Source organism: Pristiophorus japonicus, chromosome 2 (assembly GCF_044704955.1).
Source record: "Pristiophorus japonicus isolate sPriJap1 chromosome 2, sPriJap1.hap1, whole genome shotgun sequence".
In the NCBI taxonomy this organism is placed as follows: Eukaryota; Metazoa; Chordata; class Chondrichthyes; family Pristiophoridae; genus Pristiophorus; species Pristiophorus japonicus.
The window spans coordinates 370,399,817-370,424,641 of record NC_091978.1 but is presented as its reverse complement, the minus strand read 5'-3'; the positions used below and the strand labels follow the sequence as shown (position 1 = coordinate 370,424,641).

At 43.4% G+C, this 24,825-nt stretch overlaps 1 protein-coding gene across 2 annotated transcripts in view; it reads left to right on the top strand.

The window, feature by feature from the left end:
- Positions 1-2,718: 2,718 nt before the first annotated feature.
- The window catches only part of LOC139235079 (MOB kinase activator 1B), a 63,535-nt gene continuing 41,428 nt past the window's right edge, over positions 2,719-24,825 (top strand). For both annotated transcript variants that reach the window (XM_070866219.1, XM_070866227.1), the window contains exon 1: positions 2,719-2,921. In XM_070866219.1, the coding sequence (XP_070722320.1) occupies positions 2,908-2,921 (14 nt within the window). In that variant the 5' untranslated portion in view covers positions 2,719-2,907. The remainder of the gene's footprint in view (positions 2,922-24,825) is intronic.

Genomic DNA, 24,825 nt, shown 5'->3' with positions numbered 1-24,825 from the left:
CTAACCTCCAGTACTGTGGCATCTGACCAAAGGACCTCGAGAATACAGCAGCTAATAAAATCCAGTGGCAAACCCTCACGAGTACTGCCTGCCAGACCGTCTAAGAAAGCCGATGTCAACGCCTGCGGGACACTAGAGATAGACGACATCAGGTGGCAGTACTGTCAGCATCAGGCACATCGAACTTCCCTTGTCCCACGTGCAAGAGACTATGTGCATCCAGAATTGGCCTATACAGCCACTTGAAGACACATGCCATTGATGATTAGCATATCAACATCTTTGTTGGATACGACAGACTACAAAGAATTATATATTACTAACACTATGAATATATTTTATAAACTTTTGGCTCAGTGGGCAGCACTCTCGCCTCTGAGTCAGAAGGTCGTGGGTTCAAGTCCCACTCCAGGGCGTTGAGCACAAAATCTAGGAACACTCCCAGTGCAGTACTGAGGGAGTGCTGCACTGTCGGAGGGGCAGTACTGAGGGAGCGCCGCACTGTCGGAGGGGCAGTGCTGAGGGAGGTCCACACTGTCGGAGGGGCAGTACTGAGGGAGCACTGCACTGTCGGAGGGGCAGTGCTGAGGGAGGTCCACACTGTCGGAGGGGCGGTACTGAGGGAGCGCCGCACTGTCGGAGGGGCAGTACTGAGGGAGGGCTGCACTGTCGGAGGGGCAATACTGAGAGAGCGCCGCACTGTCGGAGGGACAGTACTGAGGGAGCGCCGCACTGTCGGAGGGACAGTACTGAGGGAGCGCCGCACTGTTGGAGGGGCAGTACTGAGGGAGCGCCACACTGTCGGAGGAGCAGTACTGAGGGAGCGCTGCACTGTCGGAGGGACAGTACTGAGGGAGCACTGCACTGTCGGAGGGGCAGTACTGAGGGAACACTGCACTGTTGGAGGTACCGTCTTATGGATGAGATGTTAAAGCAAGGCCCCTCTGCTCTCTCAGGTGGATGTAAAAGATCCCATGGCACTATTTCGAAGAGCAGGGGAGTTATCCCCGGTATCCTGGGGCCAATAATCATCCCACAATCAACATAAATAAAACAGATGATCTGATCATTATCACATTTTTGTGTGTGGAAGCTTGCTGTGTGCAATTTTGCTGTCCCATTTCCCACATTACAACAGTAACTACACTCCAAAAGTACTCTATTCGCTGTAAAGCGCTTTGACACATCCGGTGGTCATGAAAAGATCTATATAAATGCAAGTCTTTCTTTCATCATCATAGGCAGTCCCTCGGAATCGAGGAAGACTTGCTTTCACTCCTGAAGTGAGTTCTCAGGTGACTGAACAGTCCAATACGAGAACCACAGTCCCTGTCACAGGTGGGACAGACAGTGGGTGAGGGAAGGGGAGGGTGGGACAGGTTTGCCGCACGCTCCTTCCGCTGCCTGCGCTTGATTTCTGCATGCTCTCGGCGACGAGACTCGAGGTGCTCAGCGCCCTCCTGGATGCTCTTCCTCCACTTAGGGCAGAGTTTGGCCAGGGACTCCCAGGTGTCGGTGGGGATGTTGCACTTTATCAGGGAGGCTTTGACGGTGTCCCTGTAATGTTTCCTCTGCCCATCTTTGACTTGTTTGCCGTGAAGGAGTTCCGAGTAGAGCGCTTGCTTTGGGAGTCTCTTGTCTGCCATGCGGACAATGTGGCCTGCCCAGCGGAGCTGGTCGAGTGTGGTCAGTGCTTCAATGCTGGGGATGTTGGCCTGGGCGAGGACGCTGATGTTGGTGCGTCTGTCCTCCCAGGGGATTTGTAGGATCTTGCGGAGACATCGCTGGTGGTATTTCTCCAGCGACTTGAGGCGTCTACTGTACATGGTCCATGTCTCTGAGCCGTACAGGAGGGCGGGTATTACTACAGCCCTGTAGACCATGAGCTTGGTGGCAGATTTGAGGGCCTGGTCTTCAAACACTCTTCTCCTCAGGCGGCTGAAGGCTGCACTGGCGCACCGGAGGCGTTTCTTTATACATAATATCCATGTCTCTCTATGTATTTCTGTATGTATCTGCATATCTGAGGTAATACTATCAGTCCAAGTCAGGACTCTGGGTCAGGACAATCTGGGCTGACACCAGTGAGACTGAAGAGCACTGTCAGTGAGGAGAAGTTAAACTGATCGTCTGCTTTTTTAAAGGGACCTAAAAGATGCCTTGGTTACTATTGAAAAGGGAGCTAGTTGTCCCAGAGTCCTCACAAGCAACTCTATAAAATAAAGCTTTGGGGCTCCAACATTCATCTCATTTAGTCTGTGTGCAAGTTGCTGATGCATTCCTTGCATAGCACCATGGATGATATTGCAAATGTAAATCCAGGGTTGTGATGTGCTTTGGGATGTTTCTTAGTGCAAAGCCTTGTGTTTATCACCATGCTAATCCGGCAGCAAGAGTTACACGTCCGCCGGTTGCGATGAATGCAGTGTAACAATAGCCAAACAATGCAGGTTGAACAACATCCTGCAATTATACAGCCGCGCCGCCAACATCTGCTAAAATTGGGGATTAAACGACAGATTAGGGGACGTGCTCTGGGCGAGGGCGTGGTGCACCGCTTGCCTGCTTTCTGTGGGTGAGCTGAGCATTATTGCAATTCATCGGCTTGTGTGTGGGGTGCGGCTAAAATTCAAGGAGGCTTTGCCGGATTTGCAGCGATCTGTCTGGGGCTGTCAAGGAGCTGACTGACTGCAAGGTCAGCAGAGGGTGCAATCTCGCGAGTGGTGCTGCTGGGGTTCTGCACAGACAACATCGGCCAGCAAAGACCAGCAGCAGGAGGAGCAGGAGCAGCCCCAGCAAAGACCAGCAGGAGCTCCGGGCCGCTGCAAGCGCCACATATCACCACAGCCCCGGCAAGGGGTCCAGCCATTCATTGCCGCCGGGATCCGAGCGGCTCCGGATGAGGCCATGAGCTTTTTATTGTGAGTGCGGCACACAAGTCAATTCATCAGCTTGGAATGTATCGGATTGGAATGTATCGGATTGGAATATGTCGGATTGGAATGGGAATGTGTCAGATTGGAATGTATCGGATTGAAATGTATCAGATTGGAATGTATCAAATTGGAATGTGTCGGATTGGAATGTATCAGACTGGAATGTATCGGATTGGAATATGTTGGATTGGAATGGGAATGTATCAGATTGGAATGTATCAGATTGGAAGATGTCGGATTGGAATGTATCGGATTGGAATGTGTCGGATCGGAATGTAACAGATTGGAATGTGTCGGATTGGAATGTATCGGTTTGAAATGTGTCGGATTGGAATGTATCGGATTGGAATATGTCGGATTGGAATGGGAATGTATCAGATTGGAATGTGTCGGATGGGAATGTGTCGGATTGGAATGTTTCGGATTGGAATGTATCGGATTGGAATGTGTCGGATGGGAATGTGTCGGATTGGAATGTAACAGATTGGAATGTGTCGGAGGGAATGTATCGGATTGGAATGTATCAGATTGGAATGTGTCGGATTGGAATGTATCGGTTTGAATTGTGTCGGATTGGAATGTATTGGATCGGAATGTGTCGGATTGGAATGTATCGGATTGGAATGTATCAGATTGGAAGATGTCGGATTGGAATGTATCGGATTGGAATGTGTCGGATTGGAATGTATCGGATTGCAATGTATCAGATTGGAATGTGTCGGATTGGAATGTATCGGTTTGAAATGTGTCGGATTGGAATGTATCGGATTGGAATATGTCGGATTGGAATGGGAATGTATCAGATTGGAATGTGTCGGATGGGAATGTGTCGGATTGGAATGTTTCGGATTGGAATGTATCGGATTGGAATGTGTCGGATGGGAATGTGTCGGATTGGAATGTAACAGATTGGAATGTGTCGGAGGGAATGTATCGGATTGCAATGTATCAGATTGGAATGTGTCGGATTGGAATGTATCGGTTTGAATTGTGTCGGATTGGAATGTATCGGATCGGAATGTGTCGGATTGGAATGTAACAGATTGGAATGTGTCGGATTGGAATGTATCGGATTGCAATGTATCAGATTGGAATGTATCGGTTTGAAATGTGTCGGATTGGAATGTAGCGGATTGGAATATGTCGGATTGGAATGGGAATGTATCAGATTGGAATGTGTCGGATTGGAATGTATCGGATTGGAATATGTCGGATTGGAATGGGAATGTATCAGATTGGAATGTGTCGGATGGGAATGTGTCAGATTGGAATGTTTCGGATTGGAATGTATCGGATTGGAATGTGTCGGATTGGAAAGGGACTGTATCAGTTTGGAATGTATCGGATTGGAATGTATCAGATTGGAATGTGTCGGATTGGAAAGGGACTGTATCAGTTTGGAATGTATCGGATTGGAATGTGTCTGATTGGAATGTATCGGATTGGAAAGGGACTGTATCAGTTTGGAATGTATCAGTTTGGAATGTATCAATTTGGAATGTGTCGGATCGGAATGTGTCGGATTGGAATGTAACAGATTGGAATGTGTCGGATTGGAATGTATTGGATTGGAATGTATCGGATTGGAATGTGTCGGATTGGAATGTATCGGTTTGAAATGTGTCGGATTGGAATGTATCAGATTGGAAAGTGTCAGATTGGAATGTATCGAATTGGAATGTATCAGATTGGAATGTGTCGGATTGAAATGTATCAGATTGGAATGTGTCGGATTGGAATGTATCGGTTTGGAATGTATTGGATTGGAATGTATCGAATTGGAATGTATCAGATTGGAATGTGTCGGATTGGATTGTGTCGGATTGAAATGTATCAGATTGGAATATGGCGGATTCGAATGTGTCAGATTGGAATGTGTCGGAATGGAATGTGTCGGATTGGAATGTATCGGTTTGGAATGTATCGGATTGGAATGTATTGGATTGGAATGTATCAAATTGGAATGTGTCGGATTGGAATGTGTCAAATTGGAATGTATCAAATTGGAATGTGTCGGATTGGAATGTATCGGTTTGGAATGTATCAGATTTGAATGTGTCGGATCGGAATGTGTCAGATTGGAATGTATCAGATTGGAATGTGTCGGATTGGAATGTGTCGGATTGGAATGTATCGGATTGGAATGTATCAGATTGGAATGTGTCGGATTGGAATGTATCGGTTTGGAATGTGAATGTATCAGATTGGAATGTATCGGATTGGAATGTGTCGGATAGGAATGTATCAGTTTGGAATGTTTCGGATTGGAATGTATCAGTTTGGAATGTGTCGGATTGGAATGTATCAGATTGGAACGTGTCGGATTGGAATGTGTCGGATTGGAATGTATCGGTTTGGAATGGGAATGTATCAGATTGGAATGTATCGGTTTGGAATGGAATGTATCAGTTTTGAATGCATCGGATTGGAATGTATCGGATTGGAATGTGTCGGATTGGAATGTATCGGTTTGGAGTGTATCAGGTTGGAATGTATCGGATTGGAATATGTCGGATTGGAATGCGTCAGTTTGGAATGGGAATGTATCAGATTGGAATGTGTCGGATTGGAATGTATCGGTTTGGAATGGGAATGTATCAGATTGGAATGTGTCGGATTGGAATGTATCAGATTGGAATGTATCGGATCGGAATGTGTCGGATTGGAATGTATCGGATTGGAATGTGTCGGATCGGAATGTGTCGGATTGGAATGTATCAGATTGGAATGTATAAGATTGTAATGTGTCGGTTGGAATGTATCGGTTTGGAATGGGAATATATTGGATTGGAATGTGTCGGATTGGAATGTTTCGGATTGGAATGGGAATGTATCAGATTGGAATGTATTGGCTTGGAATGTATCAGATTGGGATGTGTCGGATTGGAATGTATCGGTTTGGAATGGGAATGTATCGGATTGGAATGTGTCAGATTGGAATGTTTCGGACTGGAATGTATCGGATTGGAATGTGTCAGATTGGAATGTATCAGATTGGAATGTATTGGTTTGGAATGTGAATGTGTCGGATTGGAATGTATCAGATTGGAATGTGTCGGATTGGAATGTATCGGTTTGGAATGTATCAGATTGGAATGTATCGGTTTGGAATGGGAATGTATCAGATTGTAATGTATCGGTTTGGAATGGGAATGAATCAGATTGGAATGTATCAGATTGGAATGTTTCAGATTGGAATGTATCAGTTTGGAATGTGTCGGATTGGAATGTATCAGTTTGGAATGTGTCGGATTGGAATGTATCAGATTGGAACGTGTCGGTTTGGAATGTATCGGTTTGGAATGGGAATGTGTCAGATTGGAATGTATCAAATTGGAATGTGTCGGATTGGAATGTATCGGTTTGGAATGTATCAGATTTGAATGTGTCGGATTGGAATGTGTCAGATTGGAATGTATAAGTAGGAATGTGTCGGATCGGAATGTGTCGGATTGGAATGTATCAGATTGGAATGTGTCGGATTGGAATGTGTCGGCTTGGAATGTATCAGATTGGGATGTGTCGGATTGGAATGTGTCGGATTGGAATGTATCAGATTGGAATGTATCGGTTTGGAATGTATCGGATTGGAATGTATCAGATTGGGATGTGTCGGATTGGAATGTGTCGGATTGGAATGTATCAGATTGGAATGTGTCGGATTGGAATGTATCGGTTTGGAATGTATCGGATTGGAATGTGTCGGATTGGAATGTATCGGTTTGGAATGTTTCGGATTGGAATGTATCGGATTGGAATGTGTCGGCTTGGAATGTATCAGATTGGGATGTGTCGGATTGGAATGTGTCGGATTGGAATGTATCGGTTTGGAATGGGAATGTATCGGATTGGAATGTGTCGGATTGGAATGTTTCGGACTGGAATGTATCGGATTGGAATGTGTCGGATTGGAATGCATCGGATTGGTATGTGTTGGATAGGAATGCATCGGTTTGGAATGTATCAGATTGGAATGTATCGGTTTGGAATGGGAATGTATCAGATTGGAATGTATCGGTTTGGAATGGGAATGAATCAGATTGGAATGTATTGGATTGGAATGTATCAGATTGGAATGTATCAGATTGGAATGTATCAGTTTGGAATGTATCAGTTTGGAATATGTCGGATTGGAATGTATCAGATTGGAACGTGTCGGTTTGGAATGTATCGGTTTGGAATGGGAATGTATCAGATTGGAATGTATCGGTTTGGAATGGGAATGTATCAGTTTGGAATGCATCGGATTGGAATGTATCGGATTGGAATGTGTAGGATTGGAATGTATCGGTTTGGAGTGTATCAGATTGGAATGTATCGGATTGGAATGTGTCGGATTGGAATGCGTCAGTTTGGAATGGGAATGTATCAGATTGGAATGTGTCCGATTGGAATGTATCGGTTTGGAATGGGACTGTATCAGATTGGAATGTGTCGGATTGGAATGTATCGGATTGGAATGTATCGGATCGGAATGTGTCGGATTGGAATGTATCGGATTGGAATATGTCGGATTGGAATGTATTGGATTGGAATGTATCGGATTGGAATGTATCGGATCGGAATGTGTCGGATTGGAATGTATCGGATTTGAATGTGTCGGATCGGAATGTGTCGGATTGGAATGTATCAGATTGGAATGTATAAGATTGGGATGTGTCGGATTGGAATGTATCGGTTTGGAATGGGAATATATCGGATTGGAATGTGTCGGATTGGAATGTTTTGGATTGGAATGTGTCGGTTTGGAATGTGTCGGATAGGAATGTATCGGTTTGGAATGTATCAGATTGGAACGTGTCAGATTGGAATGTATCAGTTTGGAATGTGAATATATCAGATTGGAATGTATCGGATTGGAATGGGAATGTGTCGGATTGGAATGTGTCGTTTTGGAATGTATCAGATTGGAATGTATCAGATTGGAATGTATCGGTTTGGAATGGGAATGTATCAGATTGGAATGTATCAGATTGGAATGTATCGTTTAGGAATGGGAATGTATCAGATTGGAATGTATCGGATTGGAATGTATCAGATTGGAATGTATCAGATTGGAATGTGTCAGATTGAACATAAGAACATAAGAACATAAGAATTAGGAACAGGAGTAGGCCATCTAGCCCCTCGAGCCTGCTCCGCCACTCAACAAGATCATGGCTGATCTGGCCGTGGACTCAGCTCCACTTACCCGCCCGCTCCCCGTAACCTTCAATTCCCTTATTGGTTAAAAATCTATCTATCTGTGACTTGAATACATTCAATGAGCTAGCCTCAACTGCTTCCTTGGGCAGAGAATTCCACAGATTCATAACCCTCTGGTAGAAGAAATTCCTTCTCAACTCGGTTTTAAATTGGCTCCCCCGTATTTTGAGGCTGTGCCCCCTAGTTCTAGTCTCCCTGACCAGTGGAAACAACCTCTCTGCCTCTATCTTGTCTATTTCTTTCATTATTTTAAATGTTTCTATAAGATCACCCCTCATCCTTCTGAACTCCAACGAGTAAAGACCCAGTCTACTCAATCTATCATCATAAGGTAACCCTCTCATCTCCGGAATCAGCCTGGTGAATCGTCTCTGTACCCACTCCAAGGCTAGTATATCCTTCCTTAAGTAAGGTGACCAAAACTGCACACAGTACTCCAGGTACAGCCTCACCAATACCCTATACAGTTGCAGCAGTGCTTTTGTACTCCATCCCTCTCGCAATGAAGGCCAACATTCCATTCACCTTCCTGATTACCTGCTGCACCTGCAAACTAACTTTTTGGGATTCATGCACAAGGACCTCCAGGTCCCTCTGCACCACAGCATGTTGTAATTTCTCCCCATTCAAAAAATGTTCCCTTTTATTGTTTTTTTTTCCAAGGTGGATGACCTCACATTTTCCGACATTGTATTCCATCTGCCAAACCTTAGCCCATTCGCTTAACCTATCTAAATCTCTTTGCAGCCTCTCTGTGTCCTCTACACAACCCGCTTTCCCACTAATCTTTATGTCATCTGCAAATTTTGTTGCACTACACTCTGTCCCCTCTTCCAGGTCATCTATGTATATTGTAAACAGTTGTGGTCCCAGCACCGATCCCTGTGGCACACCACTAACCACCGATTTCCAACCTGAAAAGGACCCATTTATCCCGACTCTCTGCTTTCTGTTAGCCAGCCAATTCTCGATCCATGCTAATACATTTCCTCTGACTCCGCGTACCTTTATCTTCTGCAGTAACCTTTTGTGTGGCACCTTATCGAATACCTTTTGGAAATCTAAATACACCACATCCATCAGTACACCTCTATCCACCATGCTCGTTATATCCTCAAAGAATTCCAGTAAATTAGTTAAACATGATTTCCCCTTCATGAATCCATGTTGCGTCTGCTTGATTGCACTATTCCTATCTAGATGTCCCGCTATTTCTTCCTTAATGATAGCTTCAAGCACTTTCCCCACTACAGATGTTCAACTAACCAGCCTATAGTTAGCTGCCTTTTGTCTGCCCCCTTTTTTAAACAGAGGCGTTACATTAGCTGCTTTCCAATCTGCTGGTACCTCCCCAGAGTCCAGAGAATTTTGGTAGATTATAACGAATGCATCTGCTATAACTTCCGCCATCTCTTTTAATACCCTGGGATGCATTTCATCTGGACCAGGGGACTTGTCTACCTTGAGTCCCATTAGCCTGTCCAGCACTAGCCCCCTAGTGATAGTGATTATCTCAAGGTTCTCCATTCCCATATTCCTGTGACCAGCAATTTTTGGCATGGTTTTTGTGTTTCCACTGTGAAGATGGAAGCAAAATAATTGTTTACGGTCTCAGCCATTTCCACATTTCCCATTATTAAATTCCCCCTTCTCATCTTCTAAGCGACCAACATTTACTTTAGTCACTCTTTTCCGTTTTATATATCGGTAAAAGCTTTTATTACCTGTTTTTATGTTTTGCGCAAGTTTACTTTCGTAATCTATCTTTCCTTTCTTTATTGCTTTCTTAGTCATTCTTTGCTGTCGTTTAAAATTTTCCCAATCTTCTCGTTTCCCACTAACCTTGGCCACCTTATGCACATTGGTTCTTAATTTGATACTCTCCTTTATTTCCTTGTTTATCCATGGCTGGTTATCCCTTCTCTTACTGCCAATCTTTTTTACTGGAATATATTTTTGTTGAGCACTATGAAAGAGCTCCTTAGAAGTCCTCCACTGTTCCTCAATTGTGCCACCGTTTAGTCTGTGTTTCCAGTCTACTTTAGCCAAATCTGCCCTCATCCCACAGTAGTCCCCTTTGTTTCAGCATAGTATGCTCATTTGAGACACTACTTCCTCACCCTCAATCTGTATTACAAATTCAACCATACTGTGATCACTCATTCCGAGAGGATCTTTTACTAGGAGATCGTTTATTATTTCTGTCTCATTACACAGGACCAGATCTAAGATAGCTTGCTCCCTTGTAGGTTCTGTAACATACTGTTCTAAGAAACAATCCCGTATGCATTCTATGAATTCCTCCTCAAGGCTACCCCGTGCGATTTGATTTGACGAATCGATATGCAGGTTAAAGTCCCCCATGATTATTGCCGTTCCTTTTTCACATGCCTCCATTATTCCCTTGATTATTGCCCGCCCCACCATGAAGTTATTATTTGGGGGCCTATAAACTACGCCCACCAGTGACTTTTTCCCCTTACTATCTCTAATCTCCACCCACAATGATTCAACATTTTGTTCATTAGAGCCAATATCATCTCTCACAACTGCCCTGATATCATCCTTTATTAACAGAGCTACCCCACCTCCTTTCCCTTCTTGTCTATCTTTCCGAATTGTCAGATACCCCTGTATGTTTAATTCCCAGTCTTGGCCACCCTGCAACCACGTTTCTGTAATGGCCACCAAATCATACCCATTTGTAATGATTTGTGCCGTCAACTCATTTACTTTATTTCGAATGCTGCGTGCGTTTAGGTAGAGTGTTTTAATACTAGTTTTTAAACCATGATTTTTAGTTTTGACCCCTCCTGCAGCTCCTTTATCTTCATACATATTGTCCCTTCCTATCACCTTGTGGTTTACACTTAACCCAGTGCTACTCTGCTCTGTTGCCTCCTGCCTTTTGCATTCTTTCTTGGGGTCCTGTTCATCTGAGCTCTCACCCACTCTAACCAGCTCAGAGCCTGGGTTCCGAATACTCCTTGCATTAAGGCACCGAGCTTTCATGCTTGCCTTTTTATTACACTTTGACCCTTTAGAATTTTGCTGTACGGTGGCCCTTTATGTTTTTTGCCTTGGGTTTCTCTGCCCTCCACTTTTACTCATCTCTTTTCTGTCTTTTGCTTTTGTCTCCTTTTTGTTTCCCTCTGTCTCCCTGTATTGGTTCCCATCCCCCTGCCATATTAGTTTAACTCCTCCCCAACAGCAGTAGCAAACACTCCCCCTGGGACATTGGTTCCGGTCCTGCCCAGGTGCAGACCGTACAGTTTGTACTGGTCCCACCTCCCCCAGAACCGGTTCCAAAGCCCCAGGAATTTGAATCCCTCCCTGCTGCACCACTGCTCAAGCCATGTATTCATCTGAGCTATCCTGCGATTCCTACTCTGACTTTCTCGTGGCACTGGTAGCAATCCCGAGATTACTACTTTTGAGATCCTATGTTTTAATTTAGCTCCTAGCTCCTTAAATTCGTCTCGTAGAACCTCATCCCTTTTTTTTACCTATATTGTTGGTACCAATGTGCACCACGACAACTGGTCGTTCACCCTCCCTTTTCAGAATGTCCTTCACCCGCTCCGAGACATCCTTGACCCTTGCACCAGGGAGGCAACATACCATCCTGGAGTCTCGGTTGCGGCCGCAGAAACGCCTATCTATTCCCCTTACCATTGAATCCCCTATCACTATTGCTCTCCCACTATTTTTCCTGCCGTCCTGTGCAGCAGAGCCAGCCACGGTGCCATGAACTTGGCTGCTGCTGCCCTCCCCTGATGAGTCATACCCCTCAACAGTACTCAAAGCGGTGTATCTGTTTTGCAGGGGGATGACCGCAGGGGACCTCTGCACTACCTTCCTTGCACTGCTCTTCCTGCTGGCCTTCCACTTCCTATCTGGCTGTGGACCCTTCACCTGCGGTAAGACCAACTCGCTACACGTGCTACTCACGTCATTCTCAGCATCGTGGATGCTCCAGAGTAAATCTACCCTGAGCTCCAATTCTGCAATGTGGACCGTCAGGAGCTGAAGGTGGCTACGTAGTTGTCAGGGACACTGGAAGTGTCCCTGAGTTCTCACATGGTACAGGAGGAGCATATCACGTGACCGAGCTCTCTTGCCATGACTTAACCCTTAGATACACTTAAATTGGCAACAACAATGCTAAAGTTTACTCACTGTTATAGAAGAGAAAAAAGAAAAACTACTCACCAATCACCAGCCAATCACTTACCCCCTTGGCTGTGACGTCACCTTTCTGTTTCTTTCGACTTCTTTTTTGCCTTCTCCCTGTAGCTGCACAAGCTCGCCTCTCCAACGGACTCACGCTGCTCCCGACCTTTTATAGGCCTCTCGCCGACCCCGGACTCACGCCTCAGCAACGCACCTCCCAACTGCTGAACTCGCGGCCTTTATAGGCCTCTTGCCGATCACGGACTCACGCCTCAAGAATGTTTCGGATTGGAATGTGTCGGATTGGAATGTTTCGGATTGGAATGTGTCGGATTGGAATGTTTCGGATTGGAATGTGTCAGATTGGAATGTGTCAGATTGGAATGTATCGGATTGGAATGTGTCGGATTGGAATATATCGGTTTGGAATGGGAATGTATCAGATTGGAATGTATCGGATTGGAATGTGTCGGATTGGAATGTGTCGGATTGGAATGTGTTAGATTGTAATAGAAACATAGAAAATAGGTGCAGGAGTAGGCCATTCGGCCCTTCGAGCCTGCACCGCCATTCAATGAGTTCATGGCTGAACATGCAACTTCAGTACCCCATTCCTGCTTTCTCACCATTCCCCTTGATCCTCCTAGTAGTAAGGACTACATCTAACTCCTTTTTGAATATATTTAGTGAATTGGCCTCAACAACTTCCTGTGGTAGAGAATTGCACAGGTTCACCACTCTCTGGGTGAAGAAGTTTCACCTCATCTTGGTCCTAAATGGCTTACCCCTTATCCTTAGACTGTGGCCTCTGGTTCTGGACTTCCCCAACATTGGGAACATTCTTCCTGCATCTAACCTGTTTAAACCTGTCAGAATTTTAAACGTTTCTATGAGATCCCCTCTCATTCTTCTGAACGCCAGTGAATACAAGCCCAGTTGATCCAGTCTTTCTTGATATGTCAATCCCACCATCCCAGCAATCAGTCTGGTGAACCTTCGCTGCACTCCCTCAATAGCAAGAATGTCCTTCCTCAAGTTAGGAGACCAAAACTGTACACAATACTCCAGGTGTGGCCTCACCAAGGCCCTGTACAACTGTAGTAACACCTCCCTGCCCCTGTACTCAAATCCCCTCGCTATGAAGGCCAACATGCCATTTGCTTTCTTAACCACCTGCTGTACCTGCATACCAACCTTCAATGACTGATGTACCATGATACCCAGGTCTCGTTGCACCTCCCCTTTTCCTAATCTGTCACCATTCAGATAATAGTCTGTCTCTCTGTTTTTACCACCAAAGTGGATAACCTCATATTTATCCATGTTATACTTCATCTGCCATGCATTTGCCCACTCACCTAACCTATCCAAGTCACTCTGCAGCCTCATAGCATCCTCCTCGCAGCTCACACTGCCACCCAACTTAGTGTCATCCGCAAATTTGGAGATACTACATTTAATCCCCTTGTCTAAATCATTAATGTACAATGTAAACAGCTGGGGCCCCAGCACAGAACCTTGCGGTACCCCACTAGTCACTGCCTGCCATTCTGAAAAGTACCCATTTACTCCTACTCTTTGCTTCCTGTCTGCCAACCAGTTCTCAATCCACGTCAGCACACTACCCCCAAACCCATGTGCTTTAAATTTGCACATTAATCTCTTGTGTGGGACCGTGTCGAAAGCCTTCTGAAAGTCCAAATACACCACATCAACTGGTTCCCCCTAGTCCACTCTACTGGAAACATCCTCAAAAAATTCCAGAAGATTTGTCAAGCATGATTTCCCTTTCACAAATCCATGCTGACTTGGACCTATCATGTCACCTCTTTCCAAATGCGCTGCTGTGACATCCTTAATAATTGATTCCATCATTTTACCCACTACCGATGTCAGGCTGACCGGTCTATAATTCCCTGTTTTCTCTCTCCCTCCTTTTTTAAAAAGTGGGGTTACATTGGCTACCCTCCAATCCATAGGAACTGATCCAGAATCTATGGAATGTTGGAAAATGACTGTCAATGCTTCCGCTATTTCCAAGGCCACCTCCTTAAGTACTCTGGGATGCAGTCCATCAGGCCCTGGGGATTTATTGGCCTTCAATCCCATCAATTTCCCCAACACAATTTCCCGACTAATAAGGATTTCCCTCAGTTCCTCCTTCTTACTAGACCTTCTGACCCCTTTTATATCCGGAAGGTTGTTTGTGTCCTCCTTAGTGAATACCGAAACAAAGTACTTGTTCAATTGGTCTGCCATTTCTTTTTTCCCCGTTATGACTTCCCCTGATTCTGACTGCAGGGGACCTACGTTTGTCTTTACTAACCTTTACATATCTATAGAAGCTTTTGCAGTCCATCTTAATGTTCCCTGCAAGCTTCCTCTTGTACTCTATTTTCCCTGCCCTAATCAAAACCTTTGTCCTCCTCTGCTGAGTTCTAAATTTCTCCCAGTCCCCGGGTTCGCTGCTATTTCTGGCCAATTTGTATGCCACTTCCTTGGATTTAACACTATCCCTGATTTCCCTTGATAGCCACAGTTGAGCCACCTTCCTTTTTTTATTTTTACGCCAGACAGGGATGTACAATTGTTGTAGTTCATCCATGCGGTCTCTAAATGTCTGCCATTGCCCATCCACTGTCAACCCCTTAAGTATCATTCACCAATCTATCCTGGCCAATTCAAGCCTCATACCTTCAAAGTTACCCTTCTTTAAGTTCTGGACCATGGTCTCTGAATTAACTGTTTCATTCTCCATCCTAATGTAGAATTCCACCATATTATGGTCACGCTTCCCCAAGGGGCCTCGCACAACGAGATTGCTAATTAATCCTCTCTCATTACACAACACCCAGTCTAAGATGGCCTCCCGCCATTTGGTTCCTCAACATATTGGTCTAGAAAGCCATCCCTTATGCACTCCAGGAAATCCTCCTCCACCATATTGCTTCCAATTTGGTTAGCCCAATCTATATGCATATTGAAGTCACCCATGATAACTGCTGCACCTTTATTGCATGCACCCCTAATTTCCTGTTTGATGCCCTCCCCAACATCACTACTACTGTTTGAAGGTCTGTACACAACTCCCACTAACGTTTTTTGCCCTTTGGTGTTCTGCAGCTCTACCTATATAGATTCCACATCATCCAAGCTAATGTCCTTCCTAACTATTGCATTAATCTCCTCTTTAACCAGCAATGCTACCCCACCTCCTTTTCCTTTTATTCTATCCTTCCTGAATATTGAATACCCTTGGATGTTGAGTTCCCAGCCCTGGTCATCCTGGAGCCACGTCTCTGTAATCCCAATCACATCATATCTGTTAACATCTATTTGCACAGTTAATTCATCCACCTTATTACGGATACTCCTTGCATTAAGACACAAAGCCTTCAGGCTTGTTTTTTTAACACCCTTTGTCCTTTTAGAATTATGATGTAGTGTGGCCCTTTTTGTTTCTTGCCTTTGTTTACTCGGCCTTCCACTATTGCTTTTTACCTTTCTACCATCTGTTTCTGACTCCATATTACTTCACCCTGTCTCGCTGCATAGGTTCCCATCCCCCTGCCATATTAGTTTAAACACTCCCGAACTGCATTAGCAAATGTTACCCCCAGGACATCAGTTCCAGTCCTGCCCAAGTGCAGACCGTCCCTTTTGTACAGGTCCCACTTCCCCCAGAACTGGATCCAATGTCCCAGGAATTTGAATCCCTCCCTCTTGCACCACTGCTCAAGCCACGTATTTATTCTAACTATCCTGCTCCCTCTACTCTGATTAGCACGTGGCACTGGTAGCAATCCAGAGATTACTACCTTTGAGATCCTACTTTTTAACTTAACTCCTAGCTCCCTAAATTCAGTTTGTAGGACCTCTTCCCGCTTCTTACCTATATCGTTGGTACATGTATCATGACAACTGGCTGTTCACCCTCCCTCTCCAGAATGCTCTGTAGCCGCTCCGAGACATCCTTGACCCTTGTACCAGGGAGGCAATATACCATCCTGGAGTCTTGGTCGCGGCTGCAGAAACTCCTATCTATTCCCCTTACAATAGAGTCCCCTATCACTATAGCTCTCCCACTCTTTTTCCCGCCCTTCTGTGCAGCAGAGCCACCCATGGTGCCATGAACCTGGCTGCTGGTGCTTTCCCCTGGTGAGTCATCTCCCCTAACTGGATCCAAAACGGTATATCTGTTTTGGAGGGAGATGACCACAGGGGACTCCTGCATTACCTTCCTGCTCTTGCCTTGTCTCTTGGTCACCCATTCACTATCTGTCCTAACCTTTACCTGCGGTGTGACCAACTCACTAACTGTGCTATCCACAACATTCTCAGCATCGCGCATGCTCCAGAGTGAGTCCATCCGCAGCTCCAGTGCCGTCATGCGGTCAGATTGGTATATATTGGATTGGAATGTATCAGATTGGAATGTGTCGGATTGGAATGTGTCGGATAGGAATGGTTCGGATTGGAATGTGCCGGATTGGAATGTGCGGATAGAATGTATCGGATTGGAATGTGTCGGAATGGAATGTATCAGGTTGGAATGTGTCAGATTGAAAGGTGTCAGATTGGAATGTGTCGGATTGAAATGTGTCGGATTGGAATGTGTCGGATTGAAATGTGTCAGATTGGAATGTTTCGGATTGGAATGTATCAGATTAGAATGTGTCGGTTTGGAATGTATCGGATTGGAATGTGTCGGTTTGAAATGTGTCGGATTGGAATGTGTCGGATTGGAATGTATCGGATTGGAATGTATCAGATTGGAATGGTTCGGATTGGAATGTGTCGGATTGGAATGTGTCGGATTGGAATGTGCCGGATAGAATGTATCGGATTGGAATGTGTCGGAATGGAATGTATCAGATTGGAATGTGTCAGATTGGAATGTGTCGGATTGGAAAGTATCAGATTGGAATGTGTCGGATTGGAATGTGCCGGATTGGAAAGAATCAGATTGGAATGTGCCAGATTGGAATGTATCAGTTTGGAATGTGTCTGATTGGAATGTGTTGGATTGGAATGTATCAGATTGAAATGTGTCAGATAGAATGTGTCGGATTGGAATGTGTTGGATTGGAATGTATCAGATTGAAATGTGTCAGATAGAATGTGTCGGATTGGAATGTGTCGGATTGGAATGTATTGGATTGGAATGTATCAGATTGAAATGTGTCAGATAGAATGTGTCGGATTGGAATGTATCAGATTGGAATGTATCGGATTGGAATGTGTCGGTTTGAAATGTGTTGGATTGGAATGGATCAGATTGGAATGTATCAGATTGGAATGTGTCGGATTGGAATGTTTTGGATTGGAATGTGTCAGATTGAAAGGTGTCAGATTGGAATGTGTCAGATTGGAATGTATCAGATTGGAATGTATCGGATTGGAATGTGTCGGTTTGAAATGTGTTGGATTGGAATGGATCAGATTGGAATGTATCAGATTGGAATGTGCCAGATTGGAATGTATCAGATTGGAATGGATCAGATTGGAACATCTCGGATTGGAATGTGTCAGATTGGAATGTGCCGGATTGGAATGTGTCAGATTGTTATGTATCAGATTGGAATTTATCGGATTGGAATGTGTCGGATTGGAATGGTTCGGATTGGAATGTGTCGGATAGAATGTATCGGATTGGAATGTTTTGGATTGGAATGTATCGGATTGGAATGTGTCGGACAGAATGTATCGGATTGGAATGTGTCAGATTGGAATGTGCCGGATTGGAAGGTGCCGGATTGGAATGTGCCGGATTGGAATGTATCGGATTGGAATGTGCCGGATTGAAATGTGTCAGATTGGAATGTATCGGATTGGAATGTATCGGATTGGAATGTATCAGATTGGAATGTGTCGGATTGGAATGTGTCAGATTGGAATGGGTTGGTTTGGAATGTGTCGGATTGGAAAGTATCTGATTGGAATGTATCAGTTTAGAATGTATCGGATTAGAATGTATCGGATTGGAATGTATCAGATTGGAATGTGTCGGATTGGAATGTATCAGATTGGAATGTGTCGGATTGGAATGTGTTGGATTGGAATGTATCAGATTGGAATGTGTCGGATTGGAATGTATCAAATTGGAATGTGTCGGTTTGGAATGTGTCAGATTGGAATGTGTCAGATTGGAATGTGTCCAAATGGAATGTGTCAGATTGGAATATGTCAGATTGGAATGTGTCCAATTGGAATGTGTCAGATTGGAATGTATCAGATTGGAATGTGTCGGATTGGAATTTATCAGATTGGAATGTATCGGATTGGAATGTATCAGATTGGAATATGTCGGATTGGAATGTATCAGATTGGAATGTGTCGGATTGGAATTTATCAGATTGGAATGTGTCGGATTGGAATGTGTCAGATTGGAATGAATCGGATTTGAATGTATCAGATTGGAATGTGTTGGATTGGAATGTGTCAGATTGGAATGTATCAGATTGGAATGTGTCGGAATGGAATGTATCGGATTGGAATGTATCAGATTGGAATGTGTCGGATTGGAATGTGTCGGATTGGAATGTGTCGGATTGGAATGTGTCGGTTTGGAATGTGTCGGATTGGAATGTATCGGATTGGAATGTGTCGGATTGGAATGTGTCGGATTGGAATGTGTCGGATTGGAATGTGTCGGTTTGGAATGTGTCCGATTGGAATGTGTCGGATTGGAATGTGTTGGATTGGAATGTATCGGATTGGAAAGTGTCAGATTGGAATGTGTCGGATTGGAATGTATCAGATTGGAATGTGTCGGATTGGAATGTGTCGGATTGGAATGTGTCAGATTGGAATGTATCAGATTGGAAAATGTCGGTTTGGAATGTATCAGATTGGAATGTATCAGATTGGAATGTGTCGGAATGGAATTTATTAGATTGGAATGTATCAGAATGGAATGTGACGGATTGGAATGTATAAGAGTGGAATGTATTGGATTGGAATGTATCAGAATGGAATGTGACAGATTGGAATGTATAAGAGTGGAATGTATTGGATTGGAATGTATCAGAGTGGAATGTACCGGATTGGAATGCATCGGATTGGAATGCATCGCATTGGAATGCATCGGATTGGAATGTTTCAGATTGGAATGTATCAGATTGGAAAGTGTAGGTTCGGAATGTATCAGATTGGAATGTATCAGATTGGAATGTGTTGGATTGGAATGTATCAGAGTGGAATGTATCGGATTGGAATGTATCAGATTGGAAAGTGTCGGTTTGGAATGTATCAGATTGGAATGTATCAGATTGTAATGTGTCGGATTGGAATGTATCAGATTGGAATGTATCAGATTGGAATGTGTCGGATTGGAATGTATCAGAGTGGAATGTATCGGATTGGAATGTACAGGTTAGAATGTATCAGAGTGGAATGTATCGGATTGGAATGCATCAGATTGGAATACGTCGGATTGGAACCTATCAGATTGGAAAGTGTCGGTTTGGAATGTATCAGATTGGAATGTATCAGATTGGAATGTGTCCAATTGGAATGTATCGGATTTGAATATATCAGATTGGAATGTGTCGGATTGGAATGTGTCGGATTGGAATGTGTCAAATTGGAATGTAGCAGATTGGAATGTGTCGGATTAGAATGTGTCGGATTGGAACGTATCAGATTAGAATGTGTCGGATTGGAATGTGTCAGATTGGAATGTATCGAATTGGAATTTGTCAGATGGAATGTATCGGATTGGAATGTATCAGATTGGAATGTGTCGGTTTGGAATGTATCAGATTGGAATGTGTCAGAATGGAATGTATCAGAGTGGAAAGTATCAGAATGGAATGTGACGGATTGGAATGTATCAGAGTGGAATGTATCGGATTGGAAAGTATCAGAGTGGAATGTATCGGATTGGAATGCATCGGATTGGAATGTGTCAGATTGGAATGTATCAGACTGGAATGTATCAGAATGGAATGTGTCGGATTGGAATGTATCAGAGTAGAATGTATCGCATTGGAATTCATCGGATTGGAATGTATCGGATTGGAATGTATCAGATTGGAATGTGTCGGATTGGAATGTGTCAGATTGGAATGGGTTGGTTTGGAATGTGTCGGATTGGAAAGTATCGGATTGGAATGTATCAGTTTAGAATGTATCGGATTAGAATGTATCGGATTGGAATGTATCAGATTGGAATGTGTCAGATTGGAATGTGTCAGATTGGAATGTGTCGGATTGGAATGTGTCAGATTGGAATATGTCAGATTGGAATGTGTCCAATTGGAATGTGTCAGATTGGAATGTATCAGATTGGAATGTGTCGGATTGGAATGTATCAGATTGGAATGTGTCGGATTGGAATGAATCGGATTTGAATGTATCAGATTGGAATGTGTTGGATTGGAATGTGTCAGATTGGAATGTATCAGATTGGAATGTGTCGGATTGGAATGTATCGGATTGGAATGTATCAGATTGGAATGTGTCGGATTGGAATTTGTCGGATTGGAATGTATCAGATTGGAATATGTCGGATTGGAATGTATCAGATTGGAATGTGTCGGATTGGAATGTGTCGGATTGGAATGTATCAGATTGGAATGTGTCGGATTGGAATGTATCAGATTGGAATATGTCGGATTGGAATGTGTCGGATTGGAATGTGTCGGATTGGAATGTATCAGATTGGAATGTGTCGGATTGGAATGAATCGGATTTGAATGTATCAGATTGGAATGTGTTGGATTGGAATGTGTCAGATTGGAATGTATCAGATTGGAATGTGTCGGATTGGAATGTATCGGATTGGAATGTATCAGATTGGAATGTGTCGGATTGGAATGTGTCGGATTGGAATGTGTCGGATTGGAATGTGTCGGTTTGGAATGTGTCGGATTGGAATGTGTCGGATTGGAATGTGTCGGATTGGAATGTGTCGGATTGGAATGTGTCGGTTCGGAATGTGTCGGATTGGAATGTGTCGGATTGGAATGTGTCGGATTGGAATGTGTCGGATTGAAATGTGTCGGTTTGGAATGTGTCGGATTGGAATGTGTCGGATTGGAATGTGTTGGATTGGAATGTATCGGATTGGAAAGTGTCAGATTGGAATGTGTCGGATTGGAATGTATCAGATTGGAATGTGTCGGATTGGAATGTGTCGGATTGGAATGTGTCGGATTGGAATGTGTCGGATTGGAATGTGTCAGATTGGAATATATCAGATTGGAAAATGTCGGTCTGGAATGTATCAGATTGGAATGTATCAGATTGGAATGTGTCGGAATGGAATTTATTAGATTGGAATGTATCAGAATGGAATGTGACGGATTGGAATGAATAAGAGTGGAATGTATTGGATTGGAATGTATCAGAATGGAATGTGACAGATTGGAATGTATAAGAGTGGAATGTATTGGATTGGAATGTATCAGAGTGGAATGTATCGGATTGGATTGTATCAGATTGGAATGTGTCGGATTGAAATGTATCAGATTGGAATGTGTCGGATTGGAATGTATCGGACTGGAATGTGTCAGATTGGAATGTATCAGTTTGGAATGTATCAGATTGGAATGTGTCGGATTGGAATGTATCGGATTGGAATGTATCAGTTTGGAATGTATTGGCTTGGAATGTGTCGGATTGGAATGTATCGGATTGCAATGTATTAGATTGGAATGTGTCGGATTGGAATGTATCAGATTGGAATGTATCGGATTGGAATGTGTCGGCTTGGAATGTATCAGATTGGAATGTATCAGATTGGAATGTGTCGGATTGGAATGTATCAGATTGGAATGTGTCGGATTTGAATGTGTCGGAATGGAATGTATCAGATTGGAATGTATCAGATTGGAATGTGTCGGATTGAAATGTATCAGATTGGAATGTGTCGGATTGGAATGTATCGGACTGGAATGTGTCGGATTGGAATGTATCAGTTTGGAATGTATCGGATTGGAATGTGTCGGATTGGAATGTATCGGATTGGAATGTATCAGTTTGGAATGTATCGGTTTGGAATGTGTCGGATTGGAATGTAGCGGATTGCAATGTATCAGATTGGAATGTATCAGATTGGAATGTATCGGATTGGAATGTGTCAGCTTGGAATGTATCAGATTGGAATGTATCAGATTGGAATGTGTCAGATTGGAATGTATCAGATTGGAATGTGTCGGATTTGAATGTGTCGGATTGGAATGTATCACATTGGAATTTGTTGGATTGGAATGTGTCAGATTGAATGTATCAGATTGGAATGTGTCGGATTGGAATGTATCAGATTGGAATGTGTCGGTTTGGAATGTGTCGGAATGGAATGTAACGGAGTGGAATGTGTCGGATTGGAATGTATCAGATTGGAATGTGTCAGATTGGAATGTGTTGGATTGGAATGTGTCAGATTGGAATGTATCAGATTGGAATGTGTCGGATTGGAATGTATCAAATTGGAATGTGTCGGATTTGAATGTGTCGGATTGGAATGTATCACATTGGAATTTGTTGGATTGGAATGTGTCAGATTGAATGTATCAGATTGGAATGTGTCGGATTGGAATGTATCAGATTGGAATGTGTCGGTTTCGAATGTGTCGGATTGGAATGTAACGGAGTGGAATGTGTCAGATTGGAATGTATCAGATTGGAATGTGTCAGATTGGAATGTGTTGGATTGGAATGTGTCAGATTGGAATGTATCAGATTGGAATGTGTCGGATTGGAATGTATCAAATTGGAATGTGTCAGTTTGGAATGTGTCGGATTGGAATGTATCAGATTGGAATATGTCAGATTGGAATGTGTCCAATTGGAATGTGTCAGATTGGAATGTGTCGGATTGGAATGTGTCAGATTGGAATGGGTTGGTTTGGAATGTGTCGGATTGGAAAGTATCGGATTGGAATGTATCAGTTTAGAATGTATCGGATTAGAATGTATCGGATTGGAATGTATCAGATTGGAATGTGTCGGATTGGAATGTATCAGATTAGAATGTGTCGGATTGGAATGTGTTGGATTGGAATGTATCAGATTGGAATGTGTCGGATTGCAATGTATCAGATTAGAATGTGTCGGATTGGAATGTGTTGGATTGGAATGTATCAGATTGGAATGTATCGGATTGGAATGTATCAGATTGGAATGTGTCGGATTGGAATGTATCAGATTAGAATGTGTCGGATTGGAATGTGTCAGATTGAAATGTGTCGGTTTGGAATGTGTCGGATTGGAATGTGTCGGATTGGAATGTGTTGGATTGGAATGTATCGGATTGGAAAGTGTCAGATTGGAATGTGTCGGATTGGAATGTATCAGATTAGAATGTGTCGGATTGGAATGTGTTGGATTGGAATGTATCAGATTGGAATGTGTCGGATTGGAATGTATCAAATTGGAATGTGTCAGTTTGGAATGTGTCAGATTGGAATGTATCAGATTGGAATATGTCAGATTGGAATGTGTCCAATTGGAATGTGTCAGATTGGAATGTATCAGATTAGAATGTATCGGATTGGAAAGTATCAGATTGGAATGTGTCGGATTGGAATGTGTCGGATTGGAATGTATCAGATTGGAATGTATCAGATTGGAATGTGTTGGATTGGAATGTGTCAGATTGGAATGTGTCGGTTTGGAATGTGTCGGATTGGAATGTATCGGATTGGAATGTGTTGGATTGGAATGTATCGGATTGGAAAGTGTCAGATTGGAATGTGTCGGATTGGAATGTATCAGATTGGAATGTATCAGATTGGAATGTGTTGGATTGGAATGTGTCAGATTGGAATGTGTCGGTTTGGAATGTGTCGGATTGGAATGTATCAGATTGGAATGTGTCGGATTGGAATGTATCGGATTGGAATGTGTCGGATTGGAATGTGTCGGATTGGAATGTGTCAGATTGGAATGTATCAGATTGGAAAATGTCGGTTTGGAATGTATCAGATTGGAATGTATCAGATTGGAATGTGTCGGAATGGAATTTATCAGATTGGAATGTATCAGAATGGAATGTGACGGATTGGAATGTATCAAAGTGGAATGTATTGGATTGGAATGTATCAGAGTGGAATGTACCGGATTGGAATGCATCGGATTGGAATGTGTCAGATTGGAATGAATCAGACTGGAATTTATCAGAATGGAATGTGTCGGATTGGAATGTATCAGCGTGGAATGTATCGGATTGGAATGTTTCAGATTGGAATGTATCAGATTGGAAAGTGTCGGTTAGGAATGTATCAGATTGGAATGTATCAGATTGGAATGTGTTGGATTGGAATGTATCAGAGTGGAATGTATCGGATTGGAATGTACAGGTTAGATTGTATCAGATTGGAATGTATCAGAGTGGAATGTATCGGATTGGAATGTGTCGGATTGGAATGTACAGGTTAGATTGTATCAGATTGGAATGTATCAGAGTGGAATGTATCGGATTAGAATGCATCAGATTAGAATGTGTCGGATTGGAATGTGTCAGATTGGAATGTGTCGGATTGGAATGTGTCGGATTGGAATGTGT